This window comes from Scatophagus argus, chromosome 1 (genome assembly GCF_020382885.2).
Source record: "Scatophagus argus isolate fScaArg1 chromosome 1, fScaArg1.pri, whole genome shotgun sequence".
Taxonomy (NCBI): Eukaryota; Metazoa; Chordata; class Actinopteri; family Scatophagidae; genus Scatophagus; species Scatophagus argus.
The window spans coordinates 25292889-25317724 of NC_058493.1; the positions used below are offsets into that span (position 1 = coordinate 25292889).

The following is a 24836-nucleotide window of genomic DNA, read 5'->3' on the forward strand; positions in this document are numbered from 1 at the left end:
TAGGAATTGGGATGTATATTTTAGCATCTTTGTTCTTAGCCTAAATTTAATTAAGGCAAACATTTAAAGCAAAATTTCCAGCATATGCATGTAAAGTGGAGTCTGGGTGTATACAAACTCGTCATTAAATAACAATATGTTGCATTTGTGGCACACTTTTAGTTCCATTAATTGGCACAGGCCGTCAGTTGAGATAACACTGTTTTCTCTGAGGTGACTAAAGAGAAGCCAATCAGGAAGGAGAAACAGAAGTGGTGAGACACGTAAACCAGCTGATAGCTTTGCCAGATATTTAACACATGTAACAGATGTAAAACTAAAGTAAAAGGACTTGAAATGGCACTAATGATCCTAAATCACACTAAAGCACACATAATGATGGGCCATAGATCAAGGTTGAACTGTAAGACAAATCTGTTTGGGTTGGAATTTTACCGATAGCCTTTGTTCTTTCTTCCAAATAAATTGAACAAACCCAAAGGTTTCTTCTCAACCTGTATGGTTAGGATTGTTGCTACATTAGACATATTTTTAGTGTTATCTGGTGTTTCAAGAAGTTCTAAGGTTTTTTGAGCACAAGGAGTACCCAACTTGTAGTAAGCTGTAGTTTTCCTGGAAGAAGAGTATCAAAGGCCTCGGCAATTAGACAGAGTAGTGTTCAAATCTTTGAATTGATAGTCCTGTCAATCTTTCAGTCTTTCCAACTTTCTCTTCCTCTTTAAAGCTCTTATATCTGCTGCTACCATTAAAGTAAAAAAAAAAAGCTTACTCACCACTACTAATTGATCTGCTTTTCCATCTCTTATTTATTCAGCAGCCGCATTTCCAGTAACCCATCACATATATAACAACGGGTGGGCTCACCAAATTGAAAAACATTCGTACATTAATATTTAATAACAGCGAGTTGTTATACAGCAGATTGACTGAGAAATAAGAGAGAGGAGTCATGGGTTTCCCAGACATCAGAAGATAGCTGAGAGCAGAGGTTGGAACATTACCTCCAACCCAGAACTCAAACATTGTTGTATGTCTCACAAAGAAACTTCCCACCTGAAGGTTGCCTTTTATGCTGTCCAGCTCCTTTGATGTCTTGGAGAGCTGGTGCAGGATGCTGCTTCGCTCACTGAAGACATCCTTTAGCTTCTTTTCCAACCCATCGTAGCTTTGTCTGTTGAGAGAATGAGAGTGAGATTTCACTATTAAATGTCTGCCAATGGCTGAGAGAATTCACTCTTTATTGGCACCCCTGAGAGAAAAGAGGTGTTTTAAACCGGATTATAAGCACCATCGTTAAAGCTAAAGGGTAGATGAATACGGGAGAAAACTAATATCTACTCAGCACACTCTCTGGATGAATAAAAGAGAAAAAAACCTCTGTTCCTTTCAATCAACCAATTTAGTGAACGCTCGTTTTACAGAGATAAGTCTTTTGACCAGAGGTATGCCCCTGCATCTCCATTTAAATATTCATGTAGTCCATCCAATTATTAAGAGAAAAATTGTGCAGGGCAAATTTTTAAATCCTGTTTTGCTCTGAACTCCTATTGAATGGTACTGTAGAAGCATTCTTGTCATTTATTACTGAGCTTCCAGAGAGGCAAATATCACTTCACAGCATGTATGCATGAGCTATAGCCAATATTTCCCTTTTTATTTTTATTGTGAATAACATAGTATAATCCCCATTGATTGATATACTGGTGAACTGGGCACAAAGAACATCAGAGTACAGATGAACAGGTTCAAGGGACAATAAAGGGAGGGTTAGGGTAAAGGGAATAAAAGCTCACATTTGACTTTTGGTGGCTCCACAGTTAACAACTTGATTCACTTCTCAGTCCTTAAATCGACATAATCATAGATAAAAGAGTTACAGGTTAACATATGGTCTCTTTCGCTGCCTGACACAAATGCAAACATCGAAAAATCAATTTTTCATTTAATCTAGCATCCTGGTTTCACTGACTCATGGACAACAGCAGCTCTTCTGGGAGGTATTTAAAATCAAGTTAATCTGAATGAGCTTCAAGGAGGTTCAAGGTCCTAAACTTCCCCTAAAGCCCATTAACTGGATTACTTTGATGACCCTCGAGTGTTCTAGCTGCAATTCTTTGTAATAGTCAAAAAAAAGAAAGAAAAAAATGACCCCAAACAGGCTTTTCCCAGGCAGGCAATATGTAAAGGTGTCATGTACAAATGTCATAATGTGATCGTAACCATAGAACTGGAATCGAGCTGTGCCAGGGGAAAGTTGCTTATCTTAGGCCAGGAAAAGGTGTGTATGTGTTATTGTGTAAAATGGCCCTGCTGCACTCTGGGGTCTTAACTGGCCCCTATTTTACTTTGGCCATTGCACTGAGAAATAAAAAAAATAATAATTAACAACAAATTTGTATTGCGTTGGGTGTACTAGGTGTTTATTTTGCCAGAGCTGCACAAAGAATAAACCAATTTCACTCTTCAACAAGCATCCTCCTATTGTGAATTAACTTGAGAATGATGTATTGAGGTTAATAATCTACACATGGGGGCTGCAGAGTATGACTTGAACAAGTTGTGGCAAATTTTAGTTCAATATCAAATTCAAATTAATAACAGGAACATTAAGATGGGTGGGTTACAATAAAACTAAAGGTTTTATTTTTATGTATTTTTTTACATTTTACATGAATCCTCTGCAAAGTTCCTCTAGATGTCACAAAATTCAGAATAAACTGCTGTAAAACACACTAGTTAAGGTTAGGAAAACATTATGGTTTTGGTTAAATTCTGAAAATATGTCCTTACTTGTGCTTCAAGCCACTGTTGATTTTTAAAAAAAATATTTATTGAAGATTGGTACCATTAAAACAAAGGAGTAGTGAAGTAGCACAGGATCGTGCTGTTCACCGATAAACAACCGCCGTTGCTGAAGAAAATCTATCTGACATGACTCAGATATTAAATGAAAATTAAGGCAGCATTATGTTTCTTTGAAAACTCATTTGCTCTAGTAGTATGTACGTATTTTTTTGAAGACAAGGTTGATGAAGATGTAATCCCAAGTTAAGTTTAAAATTTGGACACCCAGCAAATGCAGCTCAATATTTGCTTTTTAATGCACAACAAAAGACCAAAAGAATTCTCTACGCTTACCTCCTTACGTAATCAGAAACTCCAAATGACAGCAACAGCTTCAAGCAAAACATATGCACTTGAAACAGCCGAATAATTCCTTGCTAAATACTTATTGGTAGTCACAAAATCTCTCACTTATGTCAGCTTTTACATGAATCACTTTTTATAAGACAGAAAAAAAAAACAAAATAAAGGAAACTGAAATCTAGGATGGAGCGGAGTGCTGCCACATTATTCTGAATCCATGGCTTCGTTTCAGTCTGGGCCCTCTTCCAAAAACCCTGCAAACTCCATGTCATAGATCCCAGCAGCAGATCATACACAATAACACATAAATCACTAACAAAAAAGCAACACCTGGGAAATAAATAAATAACACGGCATACTGAGTGCCACATATGACTTGCCACCATATGGCATTGGCGGGAAATATATTGCAGGTTCATGCATCGGGGGGGATGGGGTGAGAGATTCCCTCCTTGTCTACTGTATTATTCATTACCCAATGGAATAGGCTCTTGGGTGTCTGTGATATGAATAAGACCCATAATTTGAGGGCCACTGACACAGAAACATGTATATCATAAGGTTCTCAGTCGAAGCTTGGATTTCTTTCTTTCCACTCCACTATAAATTGGTCATTACAACAAAGAAATGGTAGCAGCTGCATGATTGCACTATGATCTCTGAAGAGTCCAGTGTTCTGACAGCATCGTCCCAAACAAAGATACTCCTTTGTCAAGACAGATAAGTGTGATAATAAGGAACAGAACGCCTGACAAAAAGGCTTATAATCAGAAATGGCACTGCCAGGCACGTGGCCATAAAGAAGTGCTGATGAGACAATGAAATCTTTCATGTCAGACATCTGCAGTTGAAAATCAGTCCTTGGCTGTCTTCAAGTAACTCGTCAAACTCCCGAGACTGAGGAACAGGCATCATTTATTGGATCCGATTATTGAGGACAAATATTTCTTTACCCTCGGAGTTGCAGCTGGTCTTGGAGTTATATGAGGCTGACCCTGCACAGTGAAATAGGACTGCTGAGACTGAAGGAAACGCCACTGAATACCACAGTCAACATCCAAGCAATGGCTCAATAAAGGAAGCCAAGGCTTTACAGAGAGAGCTGCAGGAGCTCACGGTCAACTGTTGACAAAGGTTAGCCTGTAAATACTGTTGCAGTGCAGGACACAAGTGCAGCTTTTCTGGACAGCCCTGACAGCCACATTGACTTTATCACATTAAGTGAAATACATTTGTCAAAATAAAACTGCAGTATGTAAAAAATACAATGAAAACCATGCAGCTTATATGGGGGGCTTGAAGTTGAAAATGTGGTGACGGAGGCAGAGAATAACCAATTATAAAATAACACCAGTGTGCTTTTCAGGACAATGCTAAAAGGGATTGTAGTTCATTTTTGTTCAGTTTATTCCCAGTATCCACTGTATTCAGATGTGAGTCACAGCCACATCTGCATGATGGCGCTTCCTCCATCTCAGCCCCCAAAGACAGATTGTCTGAAGCACACTATTTGAGGTGTTCCTACACCTACACCTCCTTTTATTATCTTTATTTATTTATTTAAAACCTGAACTGACAATCACAAAATTGGTGGACATTTGCAGAGACCAGTAAAACTTAATATAAAAATATTGATATCATCCCTCATCCTTTGGTTAGCAATTAGCTGCAGTAAAATAATCATACAGAAGCTCAGTGTGTTAGCAGGTTGAGTAATCTGATGTCCCCCCCCTCCCCAACATGAACTCTCACTGCTATTTTTGGAAATTTTGCAGGAGACAGTCAGTGGTTCAGACAAGGACAAATTAAAGGATTCCCATGGGCTCAGTGCCTTTGGAGGCCTCCCCACTACCAGAACCTGGTTATTTTAATACCCACCCACAGCTCACATATGAGTGCTATCAGTCATTCATTTCACACGTCTACGATGCACCTAATCCAATGACCGTAATAAATACACAGCTAAAAAAAAGCTGACATTTTTTACATAACCAACCGTATGTCATCTTAAAAATGAGTTACTTTCCAACCTGAGACACTACCTCTCATGCAGCTTCTGTCTTATTAGCTTTATACTTTGAAGTCTTACTACAAACAATTAGCTAAATTAGCTAAACTCATTAAACAGAAACACTTGTAGCTGTCATGTCTACTTTTCTTTAAATTTCCTTTATTTTATTTTGGAACAACGACCTCATTGCTCACACCTAAGTGTCTGTCATGGCTTTGTCAGCAGCAAATTAGGCAACTTGTCACGTTAAGACCCATTAAATAACTTTTTTAGTCCATTTAAGTTAGCACCACTTGACAGGGTCAGTTCAGGGCAAACAAACTTTGTTTCCCCCTGAAGTTCATTCCTAAAATGCCACTGGAATGCCTTGCGGCATATTTCTACCCCTAGGGTTATGTGCTGTCCCCTGCATCCTGGTTTGTCAGTTTATGTACCGGAGTCACAAAGCATACGGGGACAAAAAAAACTGTATTGTTCATCAGTCATTAAACCAATCTTTAAAAAAAAACTGCAAAACTGTGCAAAACTTCATGTCCTCCTACAATTACACCTAAAAATGTTCACATGATGAACAAATTACATGTGATGAAAATAAAGATCGTGTCAGTGTTCAGCAGAAGGTCCAGTGACGATTGTCTTGAAAATGAAAACAAATTACAGGGCTGTGCCAGTGTTACACTTACTAATACACCATGCCATGTCCCTGATTGTAGGATCAAAGTTAAATATTCAATAGTTGAGAAAGGCCACAGCCACAGAAACCAACAGCTACTGAGAATAAAAGGCGTTTATTTGCCGTCATGCAGATTATAGGCAGAGAGCAGTTTATGTGGTACTTCCAATTTCAGGCTGGATTAATTACGCCATTAGGAGGGGGCAAATAAATAGTTTTAATAAGAGGGACTGCCCAAGGCCTGTCACTGAATTAATATATTCCTCTAGCAGAGCATGACCACCATCCAGCATCTGCAACAAAAGTCAGTCATGTTTACCAACTATTGTATAAACAGCAGACAGCAGGGAATATTAATTGCATGCATGTCAGGGGATGTCTGGCATTAAATCTTCTTTAATTGTTTTGTGGGGGGGGTGTGATGAAACAATTGATGGGAAGAAAGCCAATTTTGCTTTGTCAACAAAGGTCAAAGTAATGCACCACATTTCCAGGACAACAAATGTGTACAAATATAACGACATATTTAAATATATTAACGTCATTATTAAATTTAAGGTTTTTGCAGTATTTTGTACTCAAGGCAATATAACACAGAGAAACTTTACATTTTGTTGAACAACACTAATGTCTTCTTGCCTAAGCTGTGATGCTAGTGCTGTCTGCAAATATTCAGTGATTATCCTTTTATCTTGTATTTTATACTCATGAGTGTAGACTACATCAAAGAATTTCTTTTTGCTTTTTTGTGGGCCCAAAGCTCCCCCAGACTTCTAAAATGATCTCCAAGTTTGCTGTTGGTAGGTTTTTCTGTTGAAATTGAGGTAATTATGGACCACGTGCATAATGCTGTTCAGGAGGTTTATTTGTAAGAGAACTTATTTATTTTCTTACTGACTGCTTTCTTTGCGATGGTGATGAGTAATTTTGTGTTTTTGAGTACTTAATGTATGGGATTCCCTCTTAAATACTAAGTACACTTACTGCAGGGGTCACCAATTCTGTAGCTGTTGAGGATTCGTTTCTTTGTTCAACTCTACCAGTAAAAGTTGGTCAGTATAAAATCATCTTTTAACATTTTCATTTCACTGAGCAAATGATTCTAATTATTATTAAGTTAGAAAAAATATTAAAAGAACTGTATGTATCTTGAAAGCTGAGTAGCAAAATATTAAAATGTTCCATGTTAGTTAAATTAAAACGTCAATCTGATCATATAACTCAAAATAATGATTTGAAAACAAGTACCATCCAAAAATAAGAGCCTGGATGCATCTATTACAAAATAATTAAGTGCAAAGTAATTTGCATTTAAGTATTTTATCATTTAGATAGATTAAATTACTGTAAACCAATTTTACACATGAGCAAGAAATGCAGATATTCTGCATCTTTCACTCGTTTTTGAATTATGGGTTTAAATTTGGAAGCCTGAGGTGAAGTAATGAGCCTCCTGTCGTCAAATGTGTTGGTTTTTGTGGACGTTAACACCACAGGGGAGATTTTTGACCTCTGGTTAATAATGCAAACTGTCCAACAAACATTTTAAATGATATTTTAAGACTCTTTTCAAGCTGTCTGAACAGTAGATGCAAAATCAAAGTGGCAGTGAATTGTCATTTGAAAATGACATTAGATACCTTCATTTTCATGTCCTTTAAAAGTGAGTCCTTCTAATTTGTTCATCACTTAAGTTATGTAATTTGCCACCGAAGGAGGTTTAAGGCATTGAAATAGAAATACTTAGCATATTAGATGAATAATTCAATGATTACTCGCAGGCATTTTCATGCATAACTAGATGCCAATTACTTTCCCTCAACAGTTAACACTTTCATTCTCTGCATGTACTTGGAAACAATACTTGTTTTACACAGATGGGTATTTTATATCAGAGGGACTGTCAGTTGTCACCAAAACACACAAATGACACAAAAACACACAACAGAAATGTGAAATTTAAGCTGGTAAAACAAATAATTAAAATCTTACTTAGAAACATGAACACTAATAGATATGGCATAATATGATATATGAACACATGATGCTTATTCTTAATAGGAAAGTGACAAAAATAAAATATGATAATTTATCTTCATGTCTTGCTCAGGTTTACCTTCAGCCATATGTAAAGAGAAAAGTAAATCCTGATTGTATTTTGCTATTTTCTGCCTCAGCCAAGCTCATCAGAAAATCCACTCTGCTCTCTCTGTTGTCGTGTCCAATCCAAATCATTTTCACAGTGACATGAAACTCTCATTCAAACCACTAGCATGTCTAGAAAAGCATTTGCTTCAATATTAACCAGGGCAAAGCCAAACCCCTTTTTCTGGCAAATTATATATTCACACTGTGTTTGTTTTCTGTATGTGCCTCCTGTATTTTACATAATACATACAGCTGGCATCACAGAGATGCTGACATTTAGTTTCTCTGTCTTTCTTCAGCTTGATGTATGATGTTGATGTGAATCATTCTGTCTTCTTAAGGCAGGATCTCTCATCTAGGGACCTATATCACTCAAATTACAGCTTTGAAAGCAACCCAGGAACCTCTTATGGTTGCCAGCTTCAATTAAATCCGGGATTTGAGTGTATCTAATGCAATTCCGCCCATCCCGGCTTTTTAAAGCACTGCAACACTGTGTTTCCAGCTTCAGTAATTGTTGTGCTATAATCAAGCTGGATTGAGCTTGGACTTTTTTGTTTACTCTGAAAGGCATACTCTGCCAGACATCAATGCTTAGTGCTATTGTGAACGATAAAACCATCCCTTTTGTGTGGGAGAGTCTCACCTTTTCCCTCTGAGACATTTTACGACAACATCTAATCCAGCTTTGTTTCCGCTGTTTGCCAGAGAATACTACAAGAACTAAGTTGTTTCACACCAGAGGCAACGTCCTCAGGACATTAACACTACAACTTCAATACTGAATGTTTATGTCTTAATATATTTAGAGCAACAATGTCAGCAACACTAAAGTGCTCGACATGAGATCTTCCTCTAAAATAGCATGTTACATTAACTTGCTCAGTTATCAATTCATGGAGAGTGTGAGAAGTGATTTATTTAGAAGAGGACATGTAAGCTTTATGTTTTGGATTTTGCACGTAATGCAGTGCTGTGGTAAGACAGGATAACATGAGTACTGTCTCACAAAATCATACCGTTTTTTCTAAGGTACAATACAGCTTAAGACACTTAAATACAGATTTAACCACCCCAACCACACACATACACACACACACCACGCACACACACGCCCTCCCCCAAAGGAAAAAGTTTAGCAGAGGTGATAAGTGCTTAATGGAGGATTTAAGCCAGAGGATGTCGCAAAACACTTCGTAAAATTCACCAGTGTGTGATCGCACTAAATGCAAACAACACACAGCGAGAGTGTCCAGCTGGTCAATGGGAACTTTAAGCCAACTTCAACACAAAGCACACTTTGGAGGGCAAAATGTGGAGGGCAGTTATGTGGTGTTGTGTCCGATCTGCATTGCAGAGGTGAGATTTACTGCACACATCCCCACCAGACTGTAAATGACATTGAGCCGTTTGTTTCCACATTCCTCATCTGCTTTCTTTAACAATACAGTTACTAGATGGCGGTTTAACAGCTGCCCCACAGGGTATTTGTTGTGCCATACAGCGCTGCTGTTTTACTTGAAGCTTGATATTATAAAAGTGTAATAAATTATATAAAAGGGCTAACATTTTCTTATAAATTATAAATATAATATATATACATATTATTATATAATATATATATAATAATATGTTATAAATATAAATTCTTATAAATTAAAATTCATTGTTTGGTCTATAAAATGTCAGGAACTAATGCAGAGTTTCCCAGCACAAGTCCTTTTAAATCATCTGTTTAGTCTGACTGATGGTCAAAACCCAAAGATATTCTTTCTCACATAAGATAGAAATATAGCATATCATCTCAAAAGAGAATGATTAATCAAACTACTTGCAGATGATTTTTCAACCAACCTCAAAACCAACCAAAACCAACCTCAACCAACTTATTGATTAATGGATTAATTGTTTTGGCTAAAAAAAATAAAAAAAAAATCAGGACAAGAGAAACATTGCAAGTCTCAGCACAGAGAAATGGAGTCTATGCCGTGGAGTGTGTTTTTGCTTTCCCTGTATGACACAGTCATAAAAGATGTAGTATAACAAAAATAATTGTACTGCTGAATGAAACTCAGAGAGCTTTGGGGCTCCGTGTCTCGTTTCCCCCCGTCTGATCAATGTCTAAGAAGTTGGGAACTGGAAACAAGCTGGCAGATGCATCTGATTCACATCAAGGCCAATCAGTGAAGCCTCTCCCCAACTTCCAAGTGTCACTCAGGGAAAACACAAGAGGACGAGCTAAGCCATGCAGAGGGGAGGGAGGAGAGCAGGGAGTGTGAGGTGGGGAATTTGGAATGGGATGACGGATGTGACTTGATTACTGGTTAACTACCCTGCTGGTGCACCACTCTGATGTGGATGAGAAACTCTGCTGGCGGCTGGATTATCAATTTGGAATAGGCAAGACTCTATTTGAATCTATTGTTTCATTCCAGGCAGGCTGACAGTTACAGGGCTCCCATCTTTGACTGAGCGTAGGAGTTGGCTCTCTGGCTCTGACTTGCCTCGGTGATTTGCCACTTCGCCAACTCTTTAATAAAATCTCCCATCAAGCTTTTCATCAAATTTATTAGTGTTCTGTTGGTTTACTGAAGCACCTGCGCCTACCACAATATTCAGGTTCTCACACAAACCTGCTGGTCACAGTTAAGACAGGCGTGATGCAATACAAAGCAAAGTCGAACATGCCGGGAGAAGTAAGTCTTTTCTCACCACAGCTGACTTTAGTGGATAGCTGAAAAGAATGAGATGACCCACAAGAGGAGATTTTGATCAGCTTGAAATTGACAAATTCAGAGAGGTGTGGACTCCATTTTGGCTTGGTACATTCTGTGAACCATGACGTACTGCTGTCATGTAAAGATCTCATACATTTTCTGCTACAGCTGGCCCAGCTAAAACATCTTGTATTTTTCTCTGTGCAGGATAATGGAAAACTCAACTGCAAGATCATCAGGGTTATGTTATGTAAAGATTATTTATAAAATTATCAAGATTATTTATTAATATACAACACATTTGGTACAATCATGACTGCATAAACAGTTTTACAAACATTGAGAGAGAGACAGCTAGTTCATAGATGTTCTTTGTGTTGTTATTACTGATTATTAACTGATGATTTTGGTCATTTTTCAGTTCTGTCACACAGCCATTTAACCAGAACCCAATTTCACATATATTATATAGTAAATAGAGCCACAGTCTGAAAAAATAAGTTGCCATGTCATCAGGGCTATCCCAGTTTGAGCCTATATAACAAATCAGAGCATGTGAAGGGGAAGACAAGCATATTTAATTTGTGGAGTAGATGCGGTACAGTCCAGTGTTTATTTGGAAATTATATACATCTATATATATATATAGATATGTTGAGTTTTCATTTTTTTACACTTATCTCCCAGTTCAACCACACATTTTTCACTTTACAGAGTTGGGATTGAGCCATGGTCTTAAAACACCCACATGCACACCGCCCTGAATGGTTTTTGTGCTTACAATTCATAACCTCGTGTCCTTCCCAGAAGCGTACCTAAAGTACTACTGCAAGATGTGCATTTTCATTCCTCCTCTCTTACAAATTTTACTAAATGTGCGGTTTTAAGCTCAGGAAAGCACTGTTGTCTCTGGTGGATATTTGTTTGGGTATATTGTCTCTGATGTTGTTGCTACTTTCTCCACAAATCGTCCTCAGGCAAAGAACCAACCTACACACAAGTTGCAGGACTGTGGTTTTTCTACACACTTACAAGCAGCAAGCTGCTTCTTGTCTCACCTCAACAACACATTTGACATTGCTTTAGTGTTCTGAGTTTGCAGGTGCTTCACAGGGGACACTCATTTATTGATGTCTTATAATCCCTCAAATCTTTGAATTTAATTCAGCACGTATTAATATAAAACTATATTTTTGAGATACCCTTGATTAAATAACACAATATACTACTCTAGTCAGTCTGGCACTGATAAACTGCAAGAGTATCAGGTACTGCTAGTTTTAAGATAATATGTGTATATATAGATGGATAGATAGATATACTTTATTGATCCCAGGCTGGGAAATAAAATAAAATAAAAAGTGGCAATATAAAATATATATACAAGGAAATATAAAAAAGTGTATATACAACAATAAACAGTGTAATGTAGTGTAAAATAAAGTGTATATATATATATATATATATGTATAACCATTCATAACATTAAAAAATGATCATCCTAGATGATCCTAGATGATGTAAGGTTTTGATGATCAGTTAGATAGAGTTTTCCCATTGATCACAGCAACAAATCTCATTAAACAACTGTTTTTCCAGGTCATAGCATAAAGAATGTATATGAGCCTAAAATGTGTGAGCTTCTCAGCTGAACCATCTCTTCTATATGATTATGCTATAAGCCATGTCATAGGATGAAACAGATTTCATCTGATGGCAAGGATGACGACAAGGCTTCTGAACATTTGAAGTGGTTCTAAAAGCACAGGTGTGTGCTTCTTTGCAGCGACTCAAGCGTGACACCTGTTAACACCAAAGGGTTGGATATCAAAGAGTTGCTGTAAATAAAGAGAAATTTCATTTCATTAATGCATTGATTCAGTCTCTGCAGTCAGACAAGCTTTTACCAGCAGAGCACTCGCACTCAAGTCTTCAACCTCTAAAGTGATAGAATGAATTCAGTGTTATTCTAACCTGGTGAAATAAAGCACCATAAGGCCTAGGTTGTAAATCAATGGAATCAATGTTAAATATTAACATTATCATGAAAAAATGAAAATGGTTTGTCCAATTTGTGGAGCTTTCATCCAAACTAATTTGTACTGAAGGAGCATCATGTTCACAACACAATCTGTGGTTCCTGTGTGTGTGTGACTGTTGTACTGCCTGGTGGTGATCACGCACACACAATGTTTCTTTAAAACAGGACCTCTGGGATTCTGCACAGTTTAAAGAGTCTTATTAAAGTGCTGACCAGGACAAGGTTCTGTCTGATGAGTGAAATGACAGACAGCGGCACGCTGATAGAGGCATGCAGGTCAGAGTGATAACCTTGATGCAAGCACGTAAACAACAGCCACAACACCTTCAACAAAAGCAATTTTCTAGGAACCGGACTCATCAGTCATGTAGGTGAAATCAGGTTATTGTAATACAAACACCCAAACATTACCAGATCTGCCTTTTAATGAAAGCCATGCTCAGTGAAATTCCATCAAAACTGGCAAAATGGCAGTGCAATAAGACACATTAAATGTGTTGATGTGTTACATTGAAGAGGCAAAGATTCTTCACATCATCTGCAAGGATATCATACCAAACTTATAATTGCACATATTATCATATTAAGTATAAAATTCAACCCTAATCCGCAGGTCATTAACACTCTTTTCATGAACTATGCTGTATTACACTGCATTGAAACTGAAATGATCTATCATGCCTACAAATGCCACCAATCTGAAAAAGAGCTGAAATGAGCAGAGGTTAATAGAGGTCTCCACCCTCAGTTGATAAGACAGAATGTGGCCTTGCTCAAGCGAATGACAGCAAAACCATTGAAAATATGATTTCATTCCAGCCCTGCGTAGATAATTATCCAGTTACCATATTTGATATGTTCTTTCATAAGACAGTATCGTCACTGCCTTGTCTGATAGCCTCTAGCAGAGCTAGTGAGAGCTGTTTACAATAACATGAGCACAGAAGAAAATTTGGCATGAATGAGAAGAACACACTGTCACACGGCAGATCATCCTTCAACGGTCTGGTTTGAAACAAAATCATTTCAGTTAAAGCTTCAAAGTAGGGAAGTTGGGTATGGTCTACACAGCTACACAGCTTGTTGGAGAGGACCATGACAGGCACATGGTGTTCTGTTGGGTAGATTTGGGAGTTTCAAAACAAAATAATGGTTATATATTTAAGCAAGTGAATAAACGACAATCCTCTTTGCATTTACATAATAACAGCAGGCCTGTATCATGGCCTGGAGTGACCTGTTGCTTTTATAATGCCACTTCAAATCCTTGTAGTGCATCCAAACAGCACATGAGGGACAGCTTCTGGGACCTTTACTGTTCATTACATGTACATCACAACAGCCCCAATCAAAATGTTTCCAATACAAATTTCCACTTGTATGCAGACGATACTGTGATATACTGTTCCAAGTGCACACCAAGCTAGGCTTTTTGTGAGCTGCAACTTATTTTTAATATTGCACAATGTAACCTGTGTGATTTAAGACTTTTCATAATATTTTCAAATCTAAGCAACTGAATGTTCCTTCTCACCCAGGGAACTGAGATCAAGTCTGTATCTCACTTCAAACATCTAGGAATTGTTCTAGGTGACTCTCTTTTCAGCCTCACATTCAGCAACAGGTGAAAAAACTTAAACTTAAAACTACAAATTAGTTTGCTGTCTGCCTGTTCTTTCAAGGCCAAAAAGAGATGGACTTGTCTATAGTGATGTTTTTACAAAGTAAGGGAAATACAAAAAAGTTTTAAAAAATATTTCTGCATCACTTTGTTGTATTCTGCTGGCTCAGAATGTTTTCACTTGTGTGAAGCGGCAACAGACATTTTCCTAGATTGCTTGTCTGAGGGATAAACTGCTACTTGATTATTTTTTGTTAGGATGTAGTATTTTGCCCTGGAGCATAAGACAGTTTGAGATGGATTCATCTTTCATTTCTCAAATCTCCTGCAAGAGCCCTACCTGACCATGAATATTAATACCATAAAAAATAGTCAAATCTTGGAGCTAAAGGCTAATGAAAATGCAATTTTATTGGCCATTTGCATAACAGTGAGGTCATGACAGTAGATATGGGCATCATGTGCTGTCTTTAATTGTTCATGAAATAGGATTATACTGACTTATTTATAAAGGGAAAGATTATGTCACACTCATTTTCTGGATTAGATTAAACAATATAAACCCACACACTGTATATGATCATTTGAGGTGTTCAAGCACTCACTTGTTGACAGATGCTATATTCCATATTAACTTCCTCTTCCCCTAGAATTTAACCTTAATAAACCATGGACGTTTTAGGTGCATATTGTAGACCTATTAATATATACTGTTTTTTAAATAACTGATTTTAAAATCTAGGTTAAACATTACAATATTTCCCTTTGAAACATGGCATTGTAAAAATACTGTATGAAGCAGCAAAGAATGTAGAAGTACCTTCAAAACTGTAAGTACATTACTTGATTAAATATACTTTGACACAACCGCTGTTATATTCACTACAGCAGTGGTAGCTCTGAAAAACTCCCAGATTACTGCCTCATGGTTGCATGCCTCTACACACCAGTGTAATTCTTGAGTTAATGCTAAACCGTGATTAGTTAGCCACAGTGACCTTCATCGACACCAACATCATCCTTCAATCTCAGTGGTTTGTAGAAACATTTGAAGAAATTCCCTCAAGTGAGCCCTGAGATATGACATTTGTGAGATTGGTATGAAAGGATGGATGGTATGTGCCTCTGGCCTCGGCTATAGCCAGCAAGGAGGCATATAACAATTACACATAACAGGTTGATCTTTTATGTTTGGCCTCTTATAATAGGAAACTGGCTTTTTAGAATTTTTAAGTTGTCAAAAATGTTGACATAATAAAAGCTTTAAGGCATAGCTACTTCGAGATCTCGTGGTGACAAATTCCTCAAATGATTACAAAATAATAACACTCAAAATGAATTATGCATATTACCTATCTGCAAAAACATGGCACTTGGCAGGGTTGTGCACACTCTCTGAAAGGGGCAAGTTGGATCAAAATTGATCCAAACATCCATCCTATTAGACTGTCTTGGTAGGTCCATTGCCCAAAGTGCTGGCCATGTGCAGAAATAAGAACTGGGATTTAAATCCTGTCCAGGATCTTTGCTGCATATCATGTCCCCTGTCTCCCGTCTTTTTGTCTTTCTTCACTGTGGACTGTATAATAGAGTAGAAATGCCATAAAAAGGATCTTTAAAAGGGCAGTTACCCAGAAATGCTGGAGGGTTCTGAGGCCATGAATTCCTCCTTCTGAGACATTTCTGCAAGTCAGCTTTTCTGAGGAGTTTTGCATGCAGATGTCTTTTAAAACGAGACTTTGTCTGACTAAACTCACTGGAATTACTATTCATCAAAAATGCAAAAGTATTAAATAAAGTGCAATATTAAAATAAACTTTTATACAACAAATAAGGCCCTACCATGGCATCACCTTTCTTCATTCACCCTGCCTACATACAGGCTTGGGCTTAATTTCAACTAATAGCCTTCCTGGATTAAAAAAAAAAAAAAAAAAAAAAAAGCAAGCGTCCTTTTACTTAATGGAGAGGATGAAAACATTTATGTGCCCTTTAGCAACTTACTCAAGTAAGCTCTTGAAGAAAGGTGCACTGTGAATAGCCCACGCAACTGCAAAGTAATACTGCTTAGAGGTTCTTCAGACTTCTTATGTTACCCTTTGCCTTGTGCCTGTTCAAGCAATCAATGTTAGCAATGCCCCTTCGGAAAATGTCTCAATACCCATGGCATCGGATTTAGGGACAGATGCGTTTGCAGTGGTGGGGTGTGTTTGGGGGTGTTTTTTTAAGTAAGTTATTTGTTAGTGCCTTCCAAAACAACTCACATGAGCATTTTGTGATTTGATTATTTTTTTCATGAGTTAGTTAGTCTGGTTAGGTTCGCAGAAGTAAAACTACTTAGCTATAGAATGATTGTGTTCAAAGTTAAAAGAAATCAACATTTAAGGTAGATGGCTGATTGCTCACTGTTTAGCTTGATGTCATCCCTGAGACTTCTTGCAGTGCTATGGCAGTGTCATGTTCACAAACATTAGATTACATATTACATGTGGACACGAGCAGCCTAATGAAAGTGCTGTCTTCTCACATGAGATAATGTTCTAGCATTTGTAATTCAGTCTGCCCCATTTGATTCTAACCTCTAGATCATCATTCACATGATTTCACTAAGCACGCACAATAAAGACAAAACAAGTTGATCAATGCGCAAGAAAAGTTTTTTAAACATGCTATTCTGTACCAAAACATTCACATGTGGTATTACTTTTGGTATGGACTAAGTCAAGCCTGTTTCCACACCCTATGGCGTCACTGACTTGTTCAAAGCTTATCCATCCTCTTCAATGACATTAATTAACTGTGTGAGTATGGACTGGCAGTAGCTAAGCCGTTGCACTCGGATTGTGAACACAAATTCAGAGAAGAAAATGAGAGGCACATGAGAGGCTGTGTGATGGAAAGAGAAAAAGTGTCGGAGAGGATCAACAGCTGACAGTGTCTAATGAACAGGTTCACAGCGCTTGTGTTCATGCTTTCACGGCTCAGGTGTTATGCTTTATTTTACGGAAACAATGTGACAACAAAATGTTTATTTTGTGTTACATGAGCATGCTGTGAAAGCTGATGTAAGGCTTGCATATGCAGATGTTAAGTGAGAACAATTTGTGATTTCAGTTAATTTTAACATTCGTAAATGACAAGTTTGTCCATTACATTAGACTTTTTGCAAGACTCATGGCACCCTTAAACAAGAAGCAGACACTTAAAGGAAGCGCAGGGTTTGTCCATTTTAAATGGTCAAATTAAGTCTCCAGAAGCTAAGCTGCCACTTGTACCAGATTGGCTTTGACTATTAGATTGCTATTGAGTAATAGGAAACACCATTTGTGAAATTGTCAGTGTTTAATTTTAAATCATATAGTAGTATGTATGGTATGTGTGTAAATGATTATGATTATTTATATCTTTATGGGTACATTTCTTTTTTTTAATGTATTTATATACACCGATAAATTATTGCCATAGAAGCTGTAGCTCTGAGCTGTGTTTCTCTTGTGGTGAGTTTGTCCAACAAACGGTTAGTGATGCGCAGGTCAGGGCTTTTTACTACCCTTAGAAATATGAACTAATCAACCGCCCAAGCACAAGCCAACCTGCAAATCATCAACTTTATGCCTCATATTAGCTCCATTGTCAGGATAAAGAACTGGAACAAGGACAAGAGACAAGAGTGAGAACTGAGGTCTCTTTCTCTTTTTCATGCTTTCTCTTTCTCTGGGACAATCTGGGATAAATAAAGAAACAAATTATTCCAACTGGTGCTTATTTTGGTTAAATAGCAGCATAACAAGTATCCATTCATTAAAGACATGAACTCTGTTTCTTTTTCTCACTCTTTCACACACAATGCATGAGCTTGATAGACATGAGAAGTGACAGAGAGCCGGGACGATAAGGTGGAGGGTAGATTTCTGCATGCAGTGTTACTCTAAGTTATTAATGTAGTCAGAATGCTTCCTCGTCACTTACTGACCTGTCTGCATAAACCTTTGATATTTTCTTGCAAGCTGACATGAACCCACACAACTCATGGCTCAACTTCCAGCACCCATGAACTATGGGTCTATCCACACAACACTACCGACAGCAGGGCTGCGCCTCCACACACGCTAAGGATTCCTATGCCTCATGGTTTGGCGGGCTGGTAGCAAAGCTAGCTCTGTGCCCAGACCCGGACCGGTAGGCCTACAGCAAAAAATAAAAATGCAAAACATCCCTAAAGTGCATATAGTCCAGTGATGCTGCATAAAATGTAGTCTATTGTTTTTCTAAGCTTAGTGGGTTTGGAGGGGTAGCCCAGCAGCAGCCTGCCCTGCACACACACCCATGCTGTCCGCTTTGTGTAGTCCCACAAACACTCCAGCAGTGAAGAGCGGCTCAGGAAGAGGTGTAGGACTTGGTGCAGGAGGGACGGTGACAGCTGAAGAGGTCAGTGTGTTTCCCAGGGAAACTACAGCTCACAATCCACCACATCAGCATCACCGGAGGCTGTTTGTTCTAAAGAAAACAACTCCAAGAAAAATACAGAAACAACCAGAGCTACATGTAACATGACGTCTATGCTCGAGTCTCTCTAGGCTTTAGTCTTTAGTACGTCAGAATTAACATTTCCATTCCATTCTTTTGTACAAAACCAGTATGAGTGTCGTTCATTAAATGCCAAGTCTTAAAATACAACATCAGAAACAATGAGCACACATGCTGCTTGTGGGATACAGAATCATTGTGAATCAATGACTTTTATTACCATGGAAATGATTTAAACTGTCATCTTACTTTGGAGACCCATACAATGTGCTTCTACAGTGAATAGTAATAAATGTGACGTATGCTTGATGGGCCCCATTTTTCCTCCCAAATTGGACAAATGGAGGAAGAATTGCATGCTGGGCACGAGAGACAATTTCATCACAGACAAGTCTTTAATGATGTCTCATCTGCATTTTTCAATTTGAACGAGACCAAAAATAGATCACAGGCCAGGCTTTGTTAAAATGAGTCACGTTAAATGGATAGCACTGAGACAATTACTTATCTGAGGCTTACGTGTCTATTTTACCAATGTCTCATTTATATGTTTATCAACACCCATAGTTATAATCAAATGATAATTTCCTCTTGTATACTTCCTCTGTAAATCCCCTCTCATTGTATTTACAAATTAAACACTGTCTGATGAGATGTTTATTTTATTTTATTCTAATTTATAGATGAAGGTATTTATTTTGGTTTGTAATACAAGAATTAATTAAAATTAAACAACACAATTAACAACAATATAAAGTATATAGAACATAAATAATAATAACAGAGCAGAAACAATAAATTAACCAAACAGCAATATATGCTGATTCGAGCTTCTCAGATATGAGGATTTGCTACTTTTCTCAATCTATATCAATGCAAATTCAACGTTTGGGAGTTTGGGACTGTTAGTCAGCCAACACAAATAACTGATGATAAAATTTGGGGCTCTGGAAAGTTGTCATTGACATTTTTTATAGACCAAAAAATTTATGTATTAGTACAAAATAACTGACAGATTAATCAGTGATGATAATAATCATTAGTTGCATCCCTGAATAACAGATCATTAACATAATCTTGTTCACTGAGAAAAAAAAAATAGCAACTTTTATTGTATTAACTGCTCTGATGCTCTTGTCATGTGAAAACATGTAACAAAATTGTATTAAAACAACTAAAATGTCATTATGGTTTCAATTGCAAATATTAAATTAATATAAATCAATCATACAAATTAATGCTAACTAAAATTCCAAGGACTCTGCCTGTTGCTGGCAAGTAGTCTCTGTTGCTGCTGCTGAATCTAATTTGCACAAAACAGGCATTGCATTTGAATATGTCATGTGCAATATTAGGCACCATGTGCACAGATAGTGTTACTTTCCCCAAGGAGCTGCCCGCCCTGCTAAAAGCTGGGGCAGAGGCTTGGCCCTCCACTTCAGATACTGGCTGAGCCAGTGACAGCAGTGAGGCGCTTTTGCCACTGCTACCCTGCCAAGACCATTAACATTTGGATAAATTCTGCTGGGAGACTGAAGAGCACAAGATCATAAGCTGATGCCTGTGATGAAGTGAGACAGATAATGGCTAAAGCCCACACTACATTAGGGGTCAAAATGCCTTGTTTGTCGCTCTGTATTTTACATTCCTCTTTCAACATGGCTCACACTGTAAGCTCCTCACAGCTTCTCCAAGTCTTCAGAAAGGCAGAGGGTAGGAAGAAAGCAGGGAGTGGTGGCTTAGGCTCAGCCCTCTTTCTCTCCATCCCTCCCTCCCTCCCTCCCTCTTGGCTCTAATGTCTCTCTGTGTGAGTGTCAAAGTCAGGAGAATCTCCTAGTGTTGTTGCTCTGGCTCCTCAGTTCATTCATGACCTTTAAGATTAAAGATAAGCCACAAAGAGTTAGCTTCAGTTCACCGGTCCTTTTTCCTCTCTTTTTTGCTGGTTGGTTTTCGAATAAAGATTTAGAATAGCATTTCAAGGAGGTTCAAAGTGGGCTGATGTGCAAATGAAGCATTATGTGCTGATAAAATCTGAGAAATAGGTGTGAAGAATAAAGCATGGGCTGATGCAGAAAACTGTGATGGAATGATTAAAACAATACAGAACTGCATATTCCCCTCTGGCGGGACAAAAACACTGCACAAATTCCAGCTGATTAGTTGTCGATTTGCTAGGTAATTAAACATAAACGTGTCATTCCGACCAGGTTTCACAGTCGAGCATCAACATGGCGTGAAAGGTGAAAATAAGAGTTGTGTAATATTTGTAAATGCTTTATAACATAATGATTTCAGTGGGTGTGTGTGATTCATCCCTGTATTGAACAGCAAGACTTATGGAATTAGATGTTTTGAGTTTTGACTTGATGGCCCTTAAAAATTAAATTCATAAACTAAAAAAATTGCATCCTGAGTTCCAGCTATTTTGTTAAGAAACAAACTTGGACTGAAAACAGAAATTTCTCTTGTCGGTTGCACGACAGTTAGGAGCAGTTTTGACCGTCTTTATAAATCTAATTTCTTAAGCTTGTCATCTTAATTAATGTCCTCTGTTTATTTCACAGATGACCACTGTTTCCAGACTGACTCCATGGTGCCAGGATTTTATGCTCCCAGGCCTGCAGGTTCGGTTGTGTACAGTGAAGCCTTGTCAGCCTGAAAACCTAGAAACTCCATGTTTATGAACAACATGATGAATGTCATTCAGTATCACTGAAGATGATACTCAGTGCAGATACATGTGATGATAAAACATAAAACTACTCTTAAAAGAAAGCTATTAACAAAATATTACAATATATCGGTCTTTAACTTGTCAGTTATTATCAATGATGATAATGAAATTCAATATTTATCTGTAAGCTGGTATTGAAATTTGAGTCGAAATCTGAGCCAAAAAGAGAAATGTATTAAAATGAAAATAAAATGAACCACATTTTGCATCTAACTTCAACTTGTATAATGTACAGTCAGTGCAGTATCAACAACAGCACACCCACATGCTCACAAGTTCATTCAGCACAGTCTTCAGACTCAGACAATAAAATGCAACACATGGACAACAAGTGGGAACACGTCTCCATTAAAATCCATTTTTTTCAGGTCCTCCTCAAAGAGCTTGAAATAAAACTCATAACCACAGCCCTCCATGGATCTATACTCGGTCTTGTACTGTTCATGCTCAAAGAAATCAACAATCTCGCAGAGTGGTGCACAGAGAACAACCACCGCTCAATGTCAGCAAAACCAAGCAGCTTGAAAAACCACATTTTTTAAGGAAACGTAAGAAGGCAACACTGTTCCAAAGTCTTTTACAGAGGAGCGACAGAGGGCATGTTGACTGGAAACATCATAAACTGGCATTGGATGTGACTGAGCACGGCTCTGCAGTGGGTGATCAAAACAGCCAGAACATCGTTGCTATCCATCCATCCGGCATCAATGACACTGAGGTACCTGCACAAAGCCAAAGGGACTCTAAAAGACTCAATGCACCTCCGCCACAACCTGTTCACGCTCCTGCCGTCTGGCGAAAGATACAGATGTATGTGCTCGTCCAGGTCTAAGGAGTAGCTTCTTGCCTCTGGCTGTTAGACTCCTCAGTTCATCCTCCACACTCCACCACAAAAAACAAGGTTTTCATGACTTGATTATTAATTCATTCATCTAAACAAGTTTTTACAACTGTAATTTGGTTATACAGCCTTGTGATGTATAATGATAATTAAACTGAATCTCGAACTTGATCTTGAAATTCCACAGCCTACACTGAAAGCGAGAGCTGTAACTGTGTGATGTTGCCACAATATGTCATTACCTTGCCTGTATCTTCTGTAGGTACCACAATTAACTGTGAAATCAAGACATTTTCTAAGCAAAGACTGGAAAACTATTCCCATCCTTGTGCTAAGCCCACTGACTTCTCTCTAAAGAGCGAGAGCAGTGTGCTGCCAGCTCACCAGCGCTGCAGTTTGTAAAGGAGCCTCAGCGGAGACTAGCAAATAGAAAGACGGAGAACAAAACAACATTCATGATTAATCCTTATTTAAAATTGCATTGTCGGGTTTAGCTGGTGATGGTGTTTACCAGGAATAAAAAAGGGAAAACACTGAGTAACACAAAAAAAAGTGTTATTTAAGTGGTAAGTGTCCAAGCCTGTGTTAAGCCTTCATGTGCTGTTGTCTTCTGGTAATCCAGCCCTTTATCCAGTGAGTAATAGGAGAATATGCATCCATACATACTCTGTATCTCTTGTTAAAGGCTTATTAAGGATTTGGAACAGGTGGAAGGCTTACAGGTAAGATGTGACACCACAGATCAGGTGAAACTGATGCGATTAAGTTTAGCAGTGACCCCCAAAAAATGCATCATAGTGACTGATCTGCTCTGTCAGCTAGTTAGCTGATGGTAGTCACTACATGCTTTTTCCACACCCACTGTGGCAGTGGAAAGCCACATTATAGCTGGGTGTGGTCACAGATCTTTCACCTGGCAGAGTATAAATGCACCAATCAAACTTTTTTCTCCTGATACAAATCCAAAACAGTACAGCGTTAGTGATCTCTTTTTCCCAAAATTTCAATTAATAAAGCCACATACAGCTCACAGCTAATTGTCACTCAGAGCAGCTGTACCCTTAATTATGAATAACTATAAGCTTTAATATAATTTAAATGAGTGACAATTCACCCCACCAACAGTTTTTTTGGACTGAGATGTAAACACGTGTAGTTCTGCTTATAAGGTTGGATATTTTAACATGAAAACTTATTGGTATTGACTCGTTTTTGGAGCCAACCTCAAGTGGCCATTCAAGGAACTGCAGTTTTTGGCACTTTTGTGTTAGCTTCATTTTACAGTCTGAGAGGCTGCCGCTTGGTCTGCTTGGTTCATCACTTGATGAATCATCAGTGTCCATCCGAATGATTCAGTTTGTTGGAGACAGGATTCATGCTTATTCTGAGGTTCTTAATGAAAGCAACCCAGTAACCTTCACAGAAGTATTGGCAACAAGCTACGTCTAGTAGCAGCTGAATCAAATGGTTTGCCAAATGGTTTCAAAATGCATGACAGCACATGGCACACAGTGGTAGTGTGAGGAGGGGATTTTCAGAGTGAACATGATTTGATGTCTCTTAGACCAGATCTTCCGAACACTAACGGACAGTCTCCTATGATGAAAACCACTACATGCTCTTTCCACGCCCACTGTGGCAGTCTAACGGACTCTCCCCTGGTAAAACTTTATGTGGTCTGCGATTGCTGGAGTAAGTACATTTTGTTGTTCAGCATCTAATTTGCATGATTTTCAATACAGTCCACAAACCAGTTCACAACTGGTAGTGAAGACTTTGAAAATAAATGAGAAGCCAAACTGACAAAAATAGGCACAAACTGAAAAGAAGCTCTTTTCACACCACTGGCGTGCCAAACACAATATTGTTCAGATAGTTGTACACTTCAGTGGCTAATTCAGAGCATGGTAGAACACGGCATGTAATTTGCAACTCTTAGCACTCAACGATTTTAAAGAGACACACTAATGAATGCTTGCACAGGTGTTCATATCCATTTTATTAATTAAATACCAGACATCTCAACAATGTAGCAGCCTGCTCGAATAAAAAAACAACCAAATGATCGGGCCCCTCGAGACAGTCTGAGGAAAAGGACCTCTTTCAGTACGAGACAGCAAGTCAGCTGGGTTGACTATGACACGTGTGTCAGGTGGATCCAGCTGATACATGAATCACATGTGCAACACTGGCTGAGCTTTTTTCAAATCTGTTTTTCCTTCTCCACCATGCATGCACACACACACTTGAACTATTTAATTTTCATTCTCCATCTTTCAGACAAATCTACCTCATTGAGTGATCTTTTCCCATATACGAACCATTTCACCAAATGCGTGCTGCATCTCATCACAGCCAATGAGCGATTGGGGGATT

General features: G+C 38.2%; 1 protein-coding gene across 1 annotated transcript in view; it reads right to left on the reverse strand.

Annotated features, from left to right (window-relative positions):
• luzp2 (leucine zipper protein 2) overlaps nucleotides 1–24836 on the reverse strand; it is a 127617-nt gene that overhangs the window by 61917 nt on the left and 40864 nt on the right. The window contains exon 2 of the mRNA XM_046394645.1: nucleotides 1054–1171. Within this exon, the coding sequence (XP_046250601.1) occupies nucleotides 1054–1171 (118 nt within the window). The remainder of the gene's footprint in view (nucleotides 1–1053; nucleotides 1172–24836) is intronic.